The following is a 16,760-nucleotide window of genomic DNA, read 5'->3' as shown; positions in this document are numbered from 1 at the left end:
AGAGAAACTTAGTTCTAAATATCAGTTTACCTTTTCAAAAATTATACATATGTGTGTATGTATACATATATATACACATATATATACACATATGTATATATATTTGTGTGTGTGTATATATGTGTGTATGTGTGTGTGTGTGTGTGTGTGTGTGTGTGTGTGTGTGTATCCATTCATTTTATCTTACTTCACTCCAAAAATGTTTATCTGTTTTTTTGAGAAAGAAGCGTTCGGGACTGGAAAAATGGCGGCCATAGTTAAGAGTGGAGCACTGGCCGCTCTAACTGTCTATAACTGTAGTGACCTGGGATCGGATGCTCTTTCTTATTACGTAGGCATACAGGCAGACAAGACACCCAAATGCAACAAATACATAAATAAATAAATTTGAAAAAAAAAGCAATGCCTTTCTGCATCCCCAATGTCTCTAGTAGTATAAATCCTAAAGTTTTTCCAAAGCATTTAAACATTTCAAGTGAGTAACAGTTTCTCACAATGTATCTAGTACTGAAAACAATGTATACAATTTTTGTCAAGTTGTAGCATACAGAATTCAACTTATGTCTTAACACAAAATCATCTTACTGGTCCTTGAAGATAATATTCTGCTTTCAGCAAAGATCAAACTTCACACACAAATTAGAACTGCAGAAATCTTTTGACAATCCAAGTTCCACCAGCAATATTCTAAGCATTGTTATGTCATTCACTCACCTAATAACCTGAGATTGGCACTTCTCACCAATTTATGGACCAATAAACCGAAGCACAGAGAAGCTAAATTAACTTTCCAAGTTGCAAAGCTTGTAGGCAAGATCTCAGGAAGTCCCTGTCCAGAGCTCTTTTCCTTTCTTAGACAGTTTCATATAGCCTAGGAAGGCCTTGAGTGGACTGTGTGACCAAAGCTGGCCTTGAATTCTCCAATTCCTGCTTCTACTTCCAAAGTAATACAGGTCTAGGCTTCAGAAACTCTCTTAACTAGCCAGCTGTGTCTCTTCACCTCATAAGAATCCATGATCATCTCAAAACAAAAACAAAAATAAAACTTAGCTTTATTTAGTAACGAATTAGATAAAACATGAGTATTTTAAACCGCATCTTTTAAAAAAAATTGTGTGTGTGTGTGTGTGTGTGTGTGTGTGTGTGTGTGTAGGCCATGTCAAGGGGTGCCCTTATAAACCGGATGAGGGTATCAGATTCCTTGGTAAGTCACCCAATATGAATGCTGGGAAGCAAATTAGGGTCCTTTGAGAGAACAGAGAGTGGGTTGGGGATTTAGCTCAGTGGTAGAGCGCTTGCCTAGCCAGCGCAAGGCCCTGGGTTCGGTCCCCAGCTCCAAAAAAAAAAAAAAAAAAAGAAAAAAGAAAAAAAAAAAAAGAGAGAGAGCAGAGAGTGCTCTTAAGAGCTCAGCTATATCAAGATGCATCCTAAATTTTAAGAACTAAAGACAACTGGGTGGAAGTGACAGTAAGGCCTATAATCCCAGCAGCAAAGAGGCTGAGGCAGGAAAATCATCACCTTGAGTTCAAAACCAGCCTGGATCACAGGCTAAGGAGATCTTATCTTTAAAGTGCAAGAAAAAGGGCAAGTAGCAAACTCAACAAATTATTTATTAGAGGAAACTCTTTAACACGAACTTGAGGGTTTTAATAAATACACAACCAATAGATTTTTAATAGAGGCACATTCATCTGCAAATGTTTCACAAACCCCCAAAGTAACAGACCTTCAAAGCACAAAAGGCCTGTGGCCAATAAATACAGGTATTATTAGGTAAAAATACCTTCTATTTACTTTTCTTAAGTAAGACCTTAGCTGGGTATAGTGGCTTTAATCTTAGCATTTGTGAGGCAGAGGCAGGTGGGTCTCTGAGTTCAAGGCTAGCTTGATCTACAGAGTGTGTGCCAGGACAGCCAGAACTACACTGTAAGAACCTGTCTAAAGAGAGAGACAGAGGGAAGACCTTACTGTCAAGTATGGACCTACTGATTCTCCCCTATGCAGAATCACAAAGTTCAATGATCTCCACGGTGTAAAAAAAACTGAGAACGGGGAAGGTGAAAGTAAACAGTAATGAGAGTTTCAAGCCCATCGAGTAACAAGGAAAGGTACTTAAAATAATTGCAAACTGCAAAGAACTGTTTCTTCTTCTAGCACCTGGCCCAACCGTCTACACAAGATCCAAGGTGGTTAAAAGGGCTCACAGCAACTCAACGCGTCACAAAATGATGACTCTAAACCATCAAAAGACATTTAATTACATTCTGCATCCTGACTTAAGACAGATAAGAATTGTATACTTAATTTTAGCTTTTCATCCCAATCAGTTAAGCTAGCTTTTGATGCTTTAGAATAAGCCTGCAATTACCCCGTAAACTGAACTAATCAAGTGGAAAGGAATTCATTTGAAAGTCCCTAACAGCAAATGTTTGTCTCCTGAGTCAAAAAGCACTTGGTGTATAAAAGGTACACAAAGCAGGAGGGAAGCAGAGGGAGCATAAAATTAGAAGCTCTAAGAAAACAGAATAGCCAGTGTCTGTAAACACTAGCTAAATTCGTCTCCCACAGAACAAAGTGTGGGCACAGGGTGCCACATCAGCAGAGCTCCGGTTTTTGTCGGGCTTCTAAATCATCCGTTAGTTTCATGAATTATTAATTTCAGTAATGGTTGAAGCAGCATCGACTCTCAACCGAGAACGTGATAATGTCTTTCTGATTTATACCACAAAACCAAATATGGGTTTTACAACTTGCTGAAACACTTTTGCCTTGTGGTGACACCAAGCTGGTTTTAAAAAAAATACCTTTACTTTACTTTTAATTTATAAACATTCGAGGGAGTTCGTGTCTAGCCCAGACGCAACTTCTGTTATCAAAAGAACTGCTACACCACTTATCAAAACTCCTTTTCAAAGTACGCCGCGTCGCTTGCTCGCTTTCTCTAACTCCAAACGAAAACCTAAAGAACGCACAGAAAAACAACCTTGTGGCCCTGTACTTTTTCCTCCCCTCCAAGAAGGAAGTCTCACTCCAAACAGGAAACAGCTCCTCCAGAGGTTCCAACTAGGAATCCTAGAATACCGAACCCCAATCCAGTCCTCAGGAGGAAATTGGCTGTGCTGCTAGGTGCCAACACACCTGACAAGGGAGACGACGAGCACCAGGAAAACGATTTCAAAAACTGACCCAAGAAAAGGGGAAGGTGAGAGTAGACACAAATCACTGCCAAAAAGCCCAGCCGATCGCGAACTGAAGAATTAAGTATTTTCTGTGCTTCGAATTATCTATGACAAAATGTCTGTGTCTGTGCGCATAGTGGATGTGGGGGTGTGAGTGCATTTTTTTTTTTAAATCTCAATCTGTACCAAGCCTCCGAGTAGCAGAGCGGCAAGCACCACTTTGTCAAGTTCGCGATCGCCCTCCCCCATCCAAGCTGGGGTTACCAGAAGGCGCGGGACCGCGGATCACGGGTTCGAGCCACGCTGTCCGCGAAGGACCGGCGAGGGGAGATCGCCCGACTGGACCCGACCCGCATGAGAGGAGCCCAGCGGCGGGCGCGGCGATGCTTACCCATGCTGCGGCTCTGGCGAGGAAAGCGTGGCCCCGCGGCCCCTTCTGTGCACCGTCTCAGGCGCGGCGGGGAGACGCCTCCATCCGCCCGCGGCGCGCTCGGCCGCTCCTCAAGCCCGGCCTCGGCCGCGGCCCCGGCAGGCGGGGGCGAGCGGGGTCCGCGCCTGCGCACAGTGCGCACTCAGCCACGCTCCCGGACCGCTTCCGCTCGCCGCTGGCTGAGGCACCGGCGGGGTCTCGCACAGACAGTCCCTACCCACTCCCTCTGAGACTGAGCGCGCCAAGCTCGTGACCAAGGTGGAACCCACGGGCCAGAGTGAAGAGAATTGGGACCCGGCTGGGGCGAAATCTCGCGAGAATGGTCTGGGCGTCCCGGCCACGCCCCCTGCGGCCCCCGCGCGCCACCCAGACTCCCGCAGCTGGTGCCAGGTGCGGTGACGTCACAGCGGGGGCGCACAACACCCTCGTCCAGGTGCGGGTACTTGGTCTCCCGGAGATGCGCGACAGCTGGCTGCGGGTCCCAGACAGATACCAAAGAGGGTTCTGCAAAGTGAGCCCCGGTTGCCCTACTTTCTTTTCTGCAAAGATGTCGCTTGTGAGAGATCTAAGAGAGGAACAACTAGGGGAGCGAGCACTCTTAGCTTCGATGTTAATGGCGGGAACCGCAAGTGTGGGGACCCCACAGTTCACCTACAGAGTTCCCTGTGGGGCCAAAAGCAGTGCTCTTCTTTGGGACGGAGGTGGCACGAAGTGAACTGTTTCATAGGAATACATTACTGTATTCCTTGAGTCTCTTATTGGCCAAAGATGACTTCCTACTCCCTCTGTTGAAATAGAAATCGTTCTAAATTAGGCATCGTGGTTTGAAACATTGCCAGCCATTTTTTTTCCCTAGAGTCAATATGAAAGCCGGTGTAGGATTATTGTAATCAAACAGGAGCTTTCTTCGAATTATTGACAAATTTAATTAATTCAACCTTACTTTTCCTCCCGTCCTATTTGAAAAGAGAAAAAGAAAATCAACTTCAAGGCCTGAGCAAATATGGGGAAGCAACATGTGTTGACTGCCAACTATTGTGCCTAGTGCTTTTTCAAGAAATTATGTCATTGAATTCTCACACTTGAACTGCCTTGCCCATTGGAACCTGGCCGACTTGGGTCTCTGAAATTCAACCTTGCCGTTTATTTTTTTTTTTTTTGTAAGTCCTTGGGTGAATGATCCTGACTGGAGCTTTAGCAGTTAAATGTGTTAAAAAGAAATCTTCCTAGTGTAGAATATGCCTCAAGAGTAGGAACTTTGTAAATATCCATTCCTACTATCTCCTATAGCCCCGCTTTGGGAACCTTTCACTATGTCAAAAACAGGTTGCCCTGGTGATTTTGAAACAAAACTTGTAAGGTTTACAGTGGATAAAAGAGTTGCAATTAGTTTTGTCCAAGAAGAAACAAGGAAAACATTGCATTTGCACAAGTAAACAAGATGTCAGCTGAGGATTGTTGAAAGCTCAGGACACTGGCTTGTATTAGTCAAGGAATATTTATTAAGCGATATTTTCACTGTCTCCTACCAGGCAAAGAACACATAAAAAATTCATAGCCTTTATCCTCAGTGACTTTGCATTCCAGCCCAAAGGCAAGACATAAACACATAAACTTAGTAAACAACCTAAAGCAGACCAAGTTGGGTTGTGAGAACTTAAAGGAAATTAAGTTATGACCAGCAAAGTCTCAGGGAGAGGGACTGGACAGAAGAGAGATAAACCCGAAAAACTATCACAATTCTAAAGCTAGTCATGTCTTCCAAAGAGAAAACTAGGAAATGCAGAAATGTATTTCTTTTTACATGTATGTGTGAGTTCCTGAAGGTCGTGCACCACATGCTTGCCTGTTCCTATGGAGACCAGAAAAGGTCAATAAATCCCCTAGAGCTGGAATTCCAGGCAAGTTTGAGCCACCAGATGTGAGTGCCGGAACCAAACCCAGGTCCTCTACAAGAGCAGCAAGTGCCTTTAACTGAGCCAGCTCTTCAGCCCCCAGAAGTTGGTTTTTAAACTTTAGAAACTGCACGTGGACAGTACTTCCTAGAGCCAGCAAGATTGTGGGTAAAGGAATCCTTACGATTCGAGTATTCCTAATTAAAGTACTTACCAAACTGTGCAAATGTTAATTCATCAATTATCAACTCTTCACATTCCAGGCCAATGGGTTCTTTTCACACTGACTATTTACACACACACACACACACACACACACACACACACACACACTTTTTACTCTTCTTCACGGTAAACATGTTAATCTGGCATGTTACATATATGACTGACACGATTTCCAACCAATGCAAATGATGCCTATCTACCATCATGTTTTCCTAAAGTTTTCTTAGGACCTAATCAAAAAATAAATAACTGCGTTGAAATATTTTCCTGTTGGTAAGAACTATTTTACGGGTTGTGGATTTAGCTCAGTGGTAGAGCGCTTGCCTAGCAAGTGCAAGGCCCTGGTTCGGTCCCCAGCTCCAGAAAAAAAAAAAAAAAAAAAAAAAAGAACTATTTTACAAAGACCAATATAGTACAGAAGTGTTGGCAGTTCCTCTAGGCTCCGTCCAACAGTTACCTAGCAACTAGCAATCATTTTTGCTTGCCAGGTAGGAGTCAACCTGACATAAAAGAATTATTCAGCTACCCAGGTGTCTCTCTGTCTGTCTGTCTGTCTGTCTCTCTCTCTCTCTTTCTCTCTCTCTCTCCCCTCCCACATGTTCCTGACTCCACCTTTCTCTCTTCCTCTCTCCTCTCTCTTTCTGTCACTCTCTGTACCCCTCCTTTTCCTACCCCTTTTCCAAGTCCCCTTCTCTTCCCCCAAATAAACTTCCTTTTATACGAGGCCTATGGCAGGGTGGTGATTTCTCAGGGGAATACCTGGCGGGCTAGCTGAGATGCTCCCTCTCACCTCCTTATGCCACCATTTTACAAAACACAACAGAAAGCAAATTCAATGTTAACTCAGTCCGGTTGTTTTTTAAGGGACTTGTTGAGCTCAAAAGTTGCCAGCAACTAATTCTATTTTGTTTCTTTGTACTTAGTTTCAAAATACTAGGTTTCCTGAACAGTATTTTAATTGTTATCTTGTTTGGCTTGGCTAATTTCTGCTCCAGTTAAGGTTTTACCACCTCAATATTTTTTTCTAAACTGCTCTTTAGAAAACAATCGTAGGAAATTCGAATCTTAATCACAAAGCAAATACAAAAAAAAAAAAAAAAAAAAAAAAAGAGCAGCCAGCCTCCCCCCTATCTTCCCCTTCCCCACCCTTGCTGGAACTGGTGTCCCACCCATCAGCCTGTGACAGGATCCTGTTATTCCACTAAGCAGTTTGAGGGGGAATGCGCTCAGACACGTGACCACTCTAAGAATTCCCACTACTATTTCTTTTAAAAGTTTTAAATCTAGGCCTGGTGGGGAGGCTCAGTGGTAGGGCATTTACCTGGTTTTTATGAGCTCTGGGCTCCTCCCCAGATCTGAAAACTTGTTTTTAATTCATTAGTAATAATAATAATAATAATAAAGGAAAAGAAAGATTAAAAACCATAGCCCCATTCAAAGGAATCACCAGCCTGCTTACTATGAGGACCTGTTTAATGACAATATTTGCCCTAGATTGGATGCCAATGTCATAGGCAAATCAAAGGCGCCTCAAAGGCCCTCTACAGGGTTGGGGATTTAGCTCAGTGGTAGAGCACTTGCCTGGCAAGCGCAAGGCCCTGGGTTCGGTCCCCAGCTCCAAAAAAAAAAAAAAAAAAAAAAAAAAAAAGGGTCTCTACAAGGGGTCCCTTTCAAGAACTATTAGTCCCCCAGAATGTCAGAAAGCTGTTTGTTGGTTACAGGTTCTCCATCTTGTAATCTCCTCCCAAACCCTGGGGCTTCAAGTTTGCCCTACCATTCCATATTATTTTGTTTGTTGTTACTGTTCTTGAAACAGGGCCTCACCTGGAGCTCAAGGATCCTCCTGTCTCAGAGCTTCTCCAGTGCTGAGACTAAGGCTGTAGCCACCATGTCTAGCTTTCCACGCTCTGCTTAAATCTGGCCCCTATTGCTTGTAAAATACTTGGTTTTGTTGTTTTGTTTTGTTTTGTTTTTTAAGTTTATTTTTGTGTATGAGTATTCTGCCTGCGTGTGTAATTAATTCACTGTTCTTTACATGAAATTCCCTATTGCAAGAAGAAAAAAAAAAAGCAGGGTTGGGGATTTAGCTCAGTGGTAGAGCGCTTGCCTAGCAAGCGCAAGGCCCTGGGTTCGGACCCCAGCTCCAAAAAAAAGGAAAAAGAAAAAAAAAAAAAAGAAGAAGAAGAAGAAAAAAAAGCTTTATTTAGAACCAGCATAGAACAGACCAATAAAATGTGAACTCTCCTCTCCATCTTTGGTTGGTTGTTTTGATTTGGTTTTTGGGGTTTTGGGGGGTTTTTTGGGGTTTTTTTTGTTTCTTTTTTTTTTTGGTTTTTGTTTGTTTGTTTGTTTTGCTTGTTTGGTTGGTTTGATTTGGTTTGGTTTGGTAGGTTGAGACAGGGTCTCTCTCACTGTGTAGCCTGGCTGGCCTAGATAGAACTCATGTGTAGACCAGACTAGCCTTTAATGTACAGAAATCTGCCTGCTTTGATCTTCTGAGTACTGGTTGCTGTAGTTTGCAATTTCATGTGTGTATGTTTATTCTGTATGGTATGACATTACATAGGGTGTTTTCATACTGGCATCGAGTATTCTTTGATCTTATTTTTCCTGTACCCTTCCTCCCTCTCCCCTTCCTCCCATTCCCTCTCCTCTTAATTCCTTTGTTCCTGTCCACAGTTTCACTTTTACCTACATGATTCCACATGTCTATATAAAACCTAGGAGTCACAAATGAGAGAAGACAAAATGTCTGGTTTTCTGAGACCACTGACTTTACCGAGTATTGTATGCAGTTAAATCTACTTCCCTGAAAACAACGTAAACTTCCTTTTTTATTTATGACTAAAAACTTCATTCCATATGTATGGATGGATATATGGATGTGTATATGTATTTATGTATGTGTTTATATATGTGTGTGTTTATATATAACACATATATAACACATATTTTATCCATTTCCCTGCAGTTGGATTCATAGGTTGGTTCCATCACTTAGCTATTTTATGTATGTATAATATTTATATATTTATAATATTTGTGTGTGTGCATATATCATTTTCTTATACATTCTCTATTGTTGGACTCCTAACACTCACTATTGTTATCACTACCACTTAGCTAGCAACTACAATAAGCACTGGAGGACAAGTGTCTTTGGGACATGTCGGCTTGGAGTCTTGTGGGTAAATACCCTACGTAGTACAGCACAGTCCTATGGTACAGATCTGTTTTAAAACTTTGCAGAACCCCCATGCTGATTTCCATAGCAGCGACATTACTTCATTCCTTCCAACAATGTGTGGGTTTTCCCCATTCTTTTTCTTGTTTTGTTTTCTTACTTTCTCTTATAACAGGGTCTCACAGCGTTGCCCTAGCTGTCCTGGAACATACTATATACACCAGGCATACCTGAAATTCAGTGATCTGCCTGCCTCTGCCTCCCTCCTGAGTGCTAAGAGTAAATCATGCACCACCAGGCTGGGAGAGGTTCCCCTTTTTTCTTGCCAATTGTTTTGTTTTGTTTCTGAGCTGGGTTCTCAATCATCCCAGGCTGTTTTGCTCCTCTCTCTGTAGCTAAAGATGACACTGGACCTCTGACCCTCCCTGTCTCCTGAACCCTGAGATTACAGGCATAGATGTCTTATGGTTTGTTTTTTTAATGACTTGACATTCTGACTGAGCTGAGGTGAAATCTCAAGGGAATTTTCATTTGCATTCTCTGACGACTGGTGAGATTAAACTTTTTCTTTCATACATTTATTAGCCACCGTACTTTAATCTGTCGAGAACTGTCCTTCTATTTCATTAGCCCAGGAATTGGTTTAAGTTGTTTGCAATTAATATTATTGTGTTGTATTGTCCAAAAGTCAGGTGATCATTGTATGGATCACAAATTGTTCTACCACAGGGAAGCTTTTTTAAAAGATAATAATATTACTAGTTCATGACTCTATTACTTGAGAACTTTTATAAATTACACAGGGAGCCATGCCTCAATCCCAGCATTAGGGACATGATTAAAGGAGAAGGTTATTGGAGGGCTGGAGAGATGGCTCAGTGGTTAAGAGCACCGACTGCTCTTCCTGAGGTCCTGAGTTCAAATCCCAGCAACCACATGGTGGCTCACAACCATCTGTAATGAGATCTGATGCCCTCTTCTGGTGTGTCTGAAGGCAGCTACAGTGTACTCATATACAATAAAATAAAATCTTTAAAAAAAAAAAGGAGAAGGTTATTCACTATCAGCTACATAGTGAGTTCAAGGCCATCCTAAGCTACATGAAGTCATGTCTAAACAGCCAGAAAAGGAAGACTCGGGATGGAACTCAGTTAGTAACATGCTTGTCTGGCATACATAAAGCTGCAGGCTCGAACCCAGCACTAATACAAACTAGATATAGTCTGCCCACTTTTATAATCCCAACACTCATGAAAATCTGCCTCAAAACAGTAACAATTACACGATAGGGCTGCTTCTTAAAATAGTAACCCAAGGGAATCTAAGCACAAGGTCCCTTACATGCCCATTATGTCCTGGCCCCATCTGGCCTAATATGGTACTGAAAGGCCCTCATTAAATGATTATATGGATGCGTTGCTGCCCAGATAGCTATCATCTGTTTCTAAAACAAGAACTGAAAACTTTATTTTAGATCTCCCCTTAACTTCCCCAACTGTGCAGAACAGAGGTTTTCGGTTTGTTTGTTTTTTTTTTTCCCTCATCTGACACTGGAGCTCGCTCTCTCTCTCTCTCTCTCTCTCTCTCTCTCTCTCTCTCTCTGTGTGTGTGTGTGTGTGTGTGTGTGTGTGTGTGTGTGTGTGTGTGTGTGGTGCTGGGCACTGAATGACATTATTTTGATGCCAAGAATTAAATGCCTGCCAAAGCAGAAAAAACTCATAAAGCAAGCCGTGCCTCTCTGCTCATTCCTGAGAACTCACATTCCATTCTGCTGGTTTCCGGCCACGGCTCACCCACTCCCACAGCTGCACCCCATTCTATATGTGGCTCGTACACAAGGCTCTCCAGCCTCCAGTCAGCCCAGCCTGCTCTGCCTTCTCTCAGATCTAGTTATCTATGCAAAGCAGGACTCCTTCCTTACCTGAAGCACTCTGACCTTCAAGGACACTTCAACCTCCTTAGCCTTTTGGCGTATATCTATAATTTCCCCTTATAACCAGGGAAACTGAGTCATAAATGACCCACCCCCTACACATCTCTCTGCTTTCTTACAGAATTGCTTCTCCTTGGACATGGACTAGGCCTTCTGTTTTATTATTTTGTTTTCTGTTGTTACAACAAAACATTGACCGAAAACAATTTGGGGAGAAAGGGACTTATTCGGCTTACAGGTCCATCATCAAGTGAAGCCTAGATAGGAGCCCAAAACTAGACGCTGGAGGCAGGAACTGGAGCAGTATCACTTACTGGCACCCTCTATGGTTTGCTCTGCCTGCTTCCTCACACAACCCGGGGCGGCACCACTCACAGTGGGCTGGGTCCTCTTTTATCAACTAATCAAGAAAATAGCTGGTCACGGTGGCGCACACCTGTGGCTCCATCTCTCGACAGGCAGAAGCGGGCAGCTCCCCGTGAGTTTCAGGCCTTCCTAATCTACACAGTGAGTTCCAGGCCAGCCGGGGCTACATAGGTAAGACTGTTTCAGAAAACAAAGGAGGGAAGAGGATAGATATACAGGATAAATAGAAAGGAACAAAAGGAAGAAAGGAAGGTAAAAGAGGGAAAAAAGGCTCCACAGAAATGCCCACAGGCCAATCTGATGGAGCACTTGCTCAATTGAGGTTTCCCAAGTGACTACAGTTCCCGCCCAGCTGACCACACTGACCAGCACAACACACATTCTTCCCCCTATGAAAAGTCTGTCTCTGCCTTGAGCTTATCAATCACTTGAGCTACATTTCCCCCACCAACTGCATTTCCTAGGCCTTATCTTTAACTCTTTCCTATCTCCCAGCCCCACCCTTGACTTCTTAGTCTTGCCAATCCAGTTTTCCCAGTTTAGTAAACCCTGTCTAGGTGGCCTTGTTTGATCTTCTAACCTACCCTCAGTAGTACCTTTCCCCAGAACACCCCACCCTCCCCCTTCTTTTAAAGATTTATTTATTTATATGAGTACACAGTCCCTGCTGTCAGACACACCGCAAGAGGACATGGGAATTGAACTTGAGGCCTCTAGGAGAGCATCCAGTGCTCTTAACTACTGAGCCATCTCTCCAGCCCCTAGATACCCTTGATCTTAGCTAAGCAGCTGTCTTTTTTCCCCAAAATAATCATGGACTCAACTGCAAGTACTATAAGACACCAACTTTTTACAAGGTTACAGCTTAGAATCCCAGTGCATGCCTTAAAATCAATCATTGAAGTAGGAAAGGCCATTTCTACTTTGACCATAAGAGCAACAATGACATTGATAACAACAGCTGTCATTTGACCAACTGAGGTCTCAGACAGCAGCACATTAACGTCATATACCTCCTCAGACATGCCTCTCACGGCAACGCTCTGAGCAAGCCCTAGGACTATAGGGGACTCAAAGGATTTTTAAGTTGCCCAACGTTACGTGACCTTGAGCTGTAGGAGCCCATGCAAAGAATACCAGGCTAATTCTAAAGCTGATAGTCTAGTCTGCTTGCTTCTTGAACTGGGGTATCTGCCTTTGTCGAAAGAAGAGGAGGAAAGAGGGAAAGGGTGGGTGGAAGCTCTGAAGGAGTCCTCCTTCGTTCTTTGTTGTGAGAACCAACCAGGAAGTGGCCTGGCCCAGATTACACTCAATCTGTGAAACCAATTAATTGCCCCTCCCCGCCCCCATCACTCCCTGATGATCTCTGCCAGGCACTCTGGAGATGGGTAGAGGAAGATAGGAAGGAGACATTATTCCTGCTGCCATGTAGCTTGAGGTTTAAAATAAAAAATGAGGCAAGATTTGGTGGAATATACCTTTAATCCCAGCACTCAGGAGGTGAGAGCCTGTCTCAAAAAAAAAAAAAAAAAGTGAATAAAAGAGTGGAGCACATGCCTAGTACGGATTTGTACCACAATCCTAACCCCGAGGAAGGCCAACCTAGTCTACACAGTAAGTTCTAGGCCAGCCTGGGCTACTGGGTGATACCTTGTCTCACGAAACAAAACTAGGGCTGCCAAGCTGACTCAGCGCTTGAGAATACATGCTGCTCTTGCAAAAGCCCCATGCCAGGGCTGTTAACCGGCTATAACCAGCCCTGTGAACCTGCACTTATATGCCCTAATCCCCGCCCCCCCAACATACACATACACACATATAATTAAAAATAAAAATAAATCTTTTTTGAAAGGGGGTCAGATAGTGTTAAAGACAGAACTAGATACCTTAAAAGTTAGGCATGGAGGCTTGTATCTGTAACCCCTGGATTTGGGAGGCTTAGGGTGGCAAACCATCATAAGCTCAAGTCCAACCTGAGCTACGTGATGAGTTCCAGACCATCCTGGACTAAAGACTGTGACCCTGACTCGGAGGGAGGATCAAAAGAAAGAAGAAAGAAGAAATAAAAAGAGGGAATCCGGGGGTTGGAGAGATCCGGGGCCTTGGAGGTTAAGAGCATTGATTGCTCTTCCAGAAGAGTTGGGTTCAATTCCTAGCATCCACATGGTGGTTCACAACTGTCGGTAACTCTAGTTCCAGGGGGATCTGGCACCCTCACACAGACAAGCAGACATGCAGGCAAAACAGCAATGTACATAAGAAATAAAATTTAGGGCTAGAGAGATGGCTCAGCAGTTAAGAGCACTGACTGCTCTTCCAGAGGTCCTGAGTTCAATTCCCAGCAACCACATGGTGGCTTACAACCATCTGTAATGGGATCTGATGCCCTCTTCTGGTGTGTGAGTATATGCGTATAAATAAAATAAATCTTAAAAAAAATATATTAGAAAAATATAAAAGGTGGTATCCACCTTCATTATGACACAACACCCCTCCTGGTGTCTCTTGCCCTCTTCTCTTTGACCATTTTGAATTGTATTTCTCTTAAACCTGTGCATAAACCTTTCCTGGAATATTTGGTGCATTTTTCTTGAGAAATAACCATTTTCATACAACTTTCATTTCCTATTATATGAATGACATCCTTCAAGTCTGATACTGTCCCGGTGCATCTCTGTTCTTGGCATATGGAAGGCTCTCGTTAGTGACAGACTAAGAGGCTGACAGGGGTGTTCAGTGGTCAGCACTTCCCTTCCTCACATAAGGTTCTGTAAGGTTCTGTCCAGCATAACCAGAAAACAACACAACAACTAAACTATATTCAATGGTATTTGAACGAATGAAAACTGACTTCCTTACAGCTTCAGAATTTCAGATCAAACATATTACTTCAATTAGTACAGCAAACTTTGTTTTTGTGAAACGCTCTTCATTATATAACTTAGGCTGGCTTTAAGTTCTCAATCCTCCTGCATCAACCTTCTCCCAAGTGCTGTGATTACAGTCACATACCACCAAGCCTAACTGCAAAAACTTGTAATGAGCAAATGATACTTTATAGCAAATTCTTGATGGAGATGTTGCCCAAGCTATGATCATTTATGATTCATACTAACTTTGTGTCCATTATCATATTCAGTTGTAACATGACCTATTAAACGATTAAGTAATAATTTAAAATTAACTTTTACACATTTAAGTTCTACCAGGACTATGTCTTAGGGTTTTACTGCTGTGAACAGACACCATAACCAAGACAACCCTCATAAGATCAACATGGGGCTGGCTTACAGGTTCAGAGATTCAGTCCATTATTGTCAAGATCGGAGCGTGGCAGCTTTCAGACAGGCATGGTGCAGGAGGAGCTGAAAGTTCTACATCTTCACCTGAAGGCTGCTAGCAGGCAGCTAGGGTGAGGGTCTTATAGCCCACACCCACAGTGACACACCTACTCCAACAAGGGCCACACCTCCTAATAGTGCCACTCCCTGGGCCAAGCATATACAAACCATCACAGACTTAGAGTATAATTCAACTGGTAGAGTGCCTGCATGAGTGTGTGCATGTGCTCACGCACAGACACACACACACACACACACACACAAACATGCACGTGCACACACACGCACATGCACACACACAATCAAATACTGTCTTACTTCAAGAGGGAAAAAAATCAAGGCACAGTCACAATCAAATCAAAGCAAAACCAAACACCAGCCAAAAATAGTGGATCCAATGTCTGGGATTCACTCACAATCTTCTGGGCTCTTTCAAAGGACTTGGTCACTTCTCCAACTCTGCCCTCTGTAGCACACACAGTTTGTATTCTAGAGTCTAGCTGGCTCCTCTACTGCTGCTGCTGTTCTTGGTGGTTATCCCATGGTACTGGCATCTTCAAACCCTTGGGTTCTTCTGCTGCAACTGGGTTGCTCTTTCATTAATAGTTTCTTATAGGCTCTCTTCATAGAGCCAGGCCTCAAAAATGTACCTTTACCAATGACCTCTCACAGTGCCAAGCCTAAGTTGATCTCCATGAGCCCTTCATGCCTTTAAAACCACTACCACTTGAGTGACTCTTACACATTACAAAGTCTGGCTGTTGGCATGAGATACAACCTTGGCCACCTCTGCAACACAGCTTCTCTAGGCTCTCAGGAAGCACTTCATGGAAGATTTCACCTCGGTGATGCTGGTCTCTTCTTTATCACCACTGATTTCTTAGCTCCAGCTGACCAGCATCAATTGTCCCAGAAACACAAAGGTTTTCACTTCAATACTTCTGGTATCTTGTTTCTCACAGCTGATTGTTTAACCCCACCTAACCAGAACTACAGAATCTCAAATCAAAATAGCAAAGGGTCCTGATAATAGTTTATAAACTTCCACCTGAATCTTCACAAGCCAGGCCTACATCTTCCACACTGTTCTCAACATTCTTATCTCCCAAGCTCCTACAGAAAATCCCATGGAAGTCTCCACATTCTCTACCTTTTCTAGTCCCAAGTTCAAAAGCCCTTCCACAATCCTCTCATAAACATGGTCAGGTTGGTCACAGCAATACCCCACTCCTGGTACCAGCTCCTCTTAGTTAGAGTTCCTATTGCTGCAGTGAAACACCATGACTAAGAAGCAAGTTGAGGAGTAAAGAGTTTGTTTATTCAGTTTACACTTCCAGATTGTAGTCCAATCTGGTTGGAGGAAGTCAGGATAGGAACTCAAGCAGGGCTGGAACCTGGAGGCAGGAGCTGGTGCAGAGTCCAGGGAGGGACCACCAACCCAAGGATGGCACCACCCACAATGGGTTGAACCCTCTCCCATTAATCACTAATTGAGAAGACCTTAAGCTGAATCTCATGGAGGCATTTTTTCAACTGAGGCTCCTTTCTGTCTGATGATTTTAGCTGTGTTAAGCTGACACACAACCAGCGAATACACATACTAACACATCTTTATGTCTATACGTGTGTGTGTGTGTGTGTGTGTGTGTGTGCGCGTGTGTTTGTGTGTCGACCACAGAACTACCATCCTGTTCAAACCTTACCTCTCACCTGTTTAAAAAAAAAAAAAAAAAAGCAAGGGGGCTGGGGATTTAGCTCAGTGGTAGAGCGCTTACCTAGCAAGCGCAAGGCCCTGGGTTCGGTCCCCAGCTCCGTAAAAAAGAAAAGAAAAAAAAAAAAAAAGCAAGAATGATGGAATCCAGTACTTACAGCATTACAACCTTAGACCCAAAATGTATCAAAGAGGCATGAGTTACTGGTTCAAGAAGCGAAGGATCATGAGCTACTGGTTAGAGAAGAAAGTAGTCACTGCTTGTGGGGTTGGATCGGAAACGAGATATAGAACAGTAAGTCAGTGTTCAGAGACCCTTTGAATGTTTGAGAGCCCAAGCGGGGCGGGAGGAAATGACAGATGTACAGAAAGAAAAGGTCTTCTTGTTACCACATGTCTGCACTTTCCCAAGGGCCCAGGAAATGGCGTGCTGCATGAGAAATCACCAGCAAGGACAAAGTCTAGCAGAAGCCCCACACCAGTGTCTCGTCCCCAA

General features: G+C 43.3%; 1 protein-coding gene across 5 annotated transcripts in view; it reads right to left on the bottom strand.

Moving 5' to 3' along the window:
- The window catches only part of Cd2ap (CD2-associated protein), a 97,057-nt gene extending 93,130 nt beyond the window's left edge, over positions 1 to 3,927 (bottom strand). For 4 of the 5 annotated variants that reach the window (XR_015628618.1, XR_015628617.1, XR_015628619.1 and 1 more), the window contains exon 1: positions 3,571 to 3,682. Coding sequence is in view for 2 of the 5 variants with exons in the window: in XM_087565906.1 (XP_087422032.1) it covers positions 3,571 to 3,574 (4 nt within the window). In the remaining 3 variants the exon portion in view is untranslated. 5 annotated transcript variants of the gene reach the window in all.
- Positions 3,928 to 16,760: the final 12,833 nt, after the last annotated feature.

Source organism: Rattus norvegicus, chromosome 9 (genome assembly GCF_021556685.1).
Source record: "Rattus norvegicus strain SHRSP/BbbUtx chromosome 9, alternate assembly SHRSP_T2T, whole genome shotgun sequence".
In the NCBI taxonomy this organism is placed as follows: Eukaryota; Metazoa; Chordata; class Mammalia; order Rodentia; family Muridae; genus Rattus; species Rattus norvegicus.
Note: the sequence above shows the minus strand (reverse complement) of the source record. Positions and strands in the feature narration are given on the sequence as shown.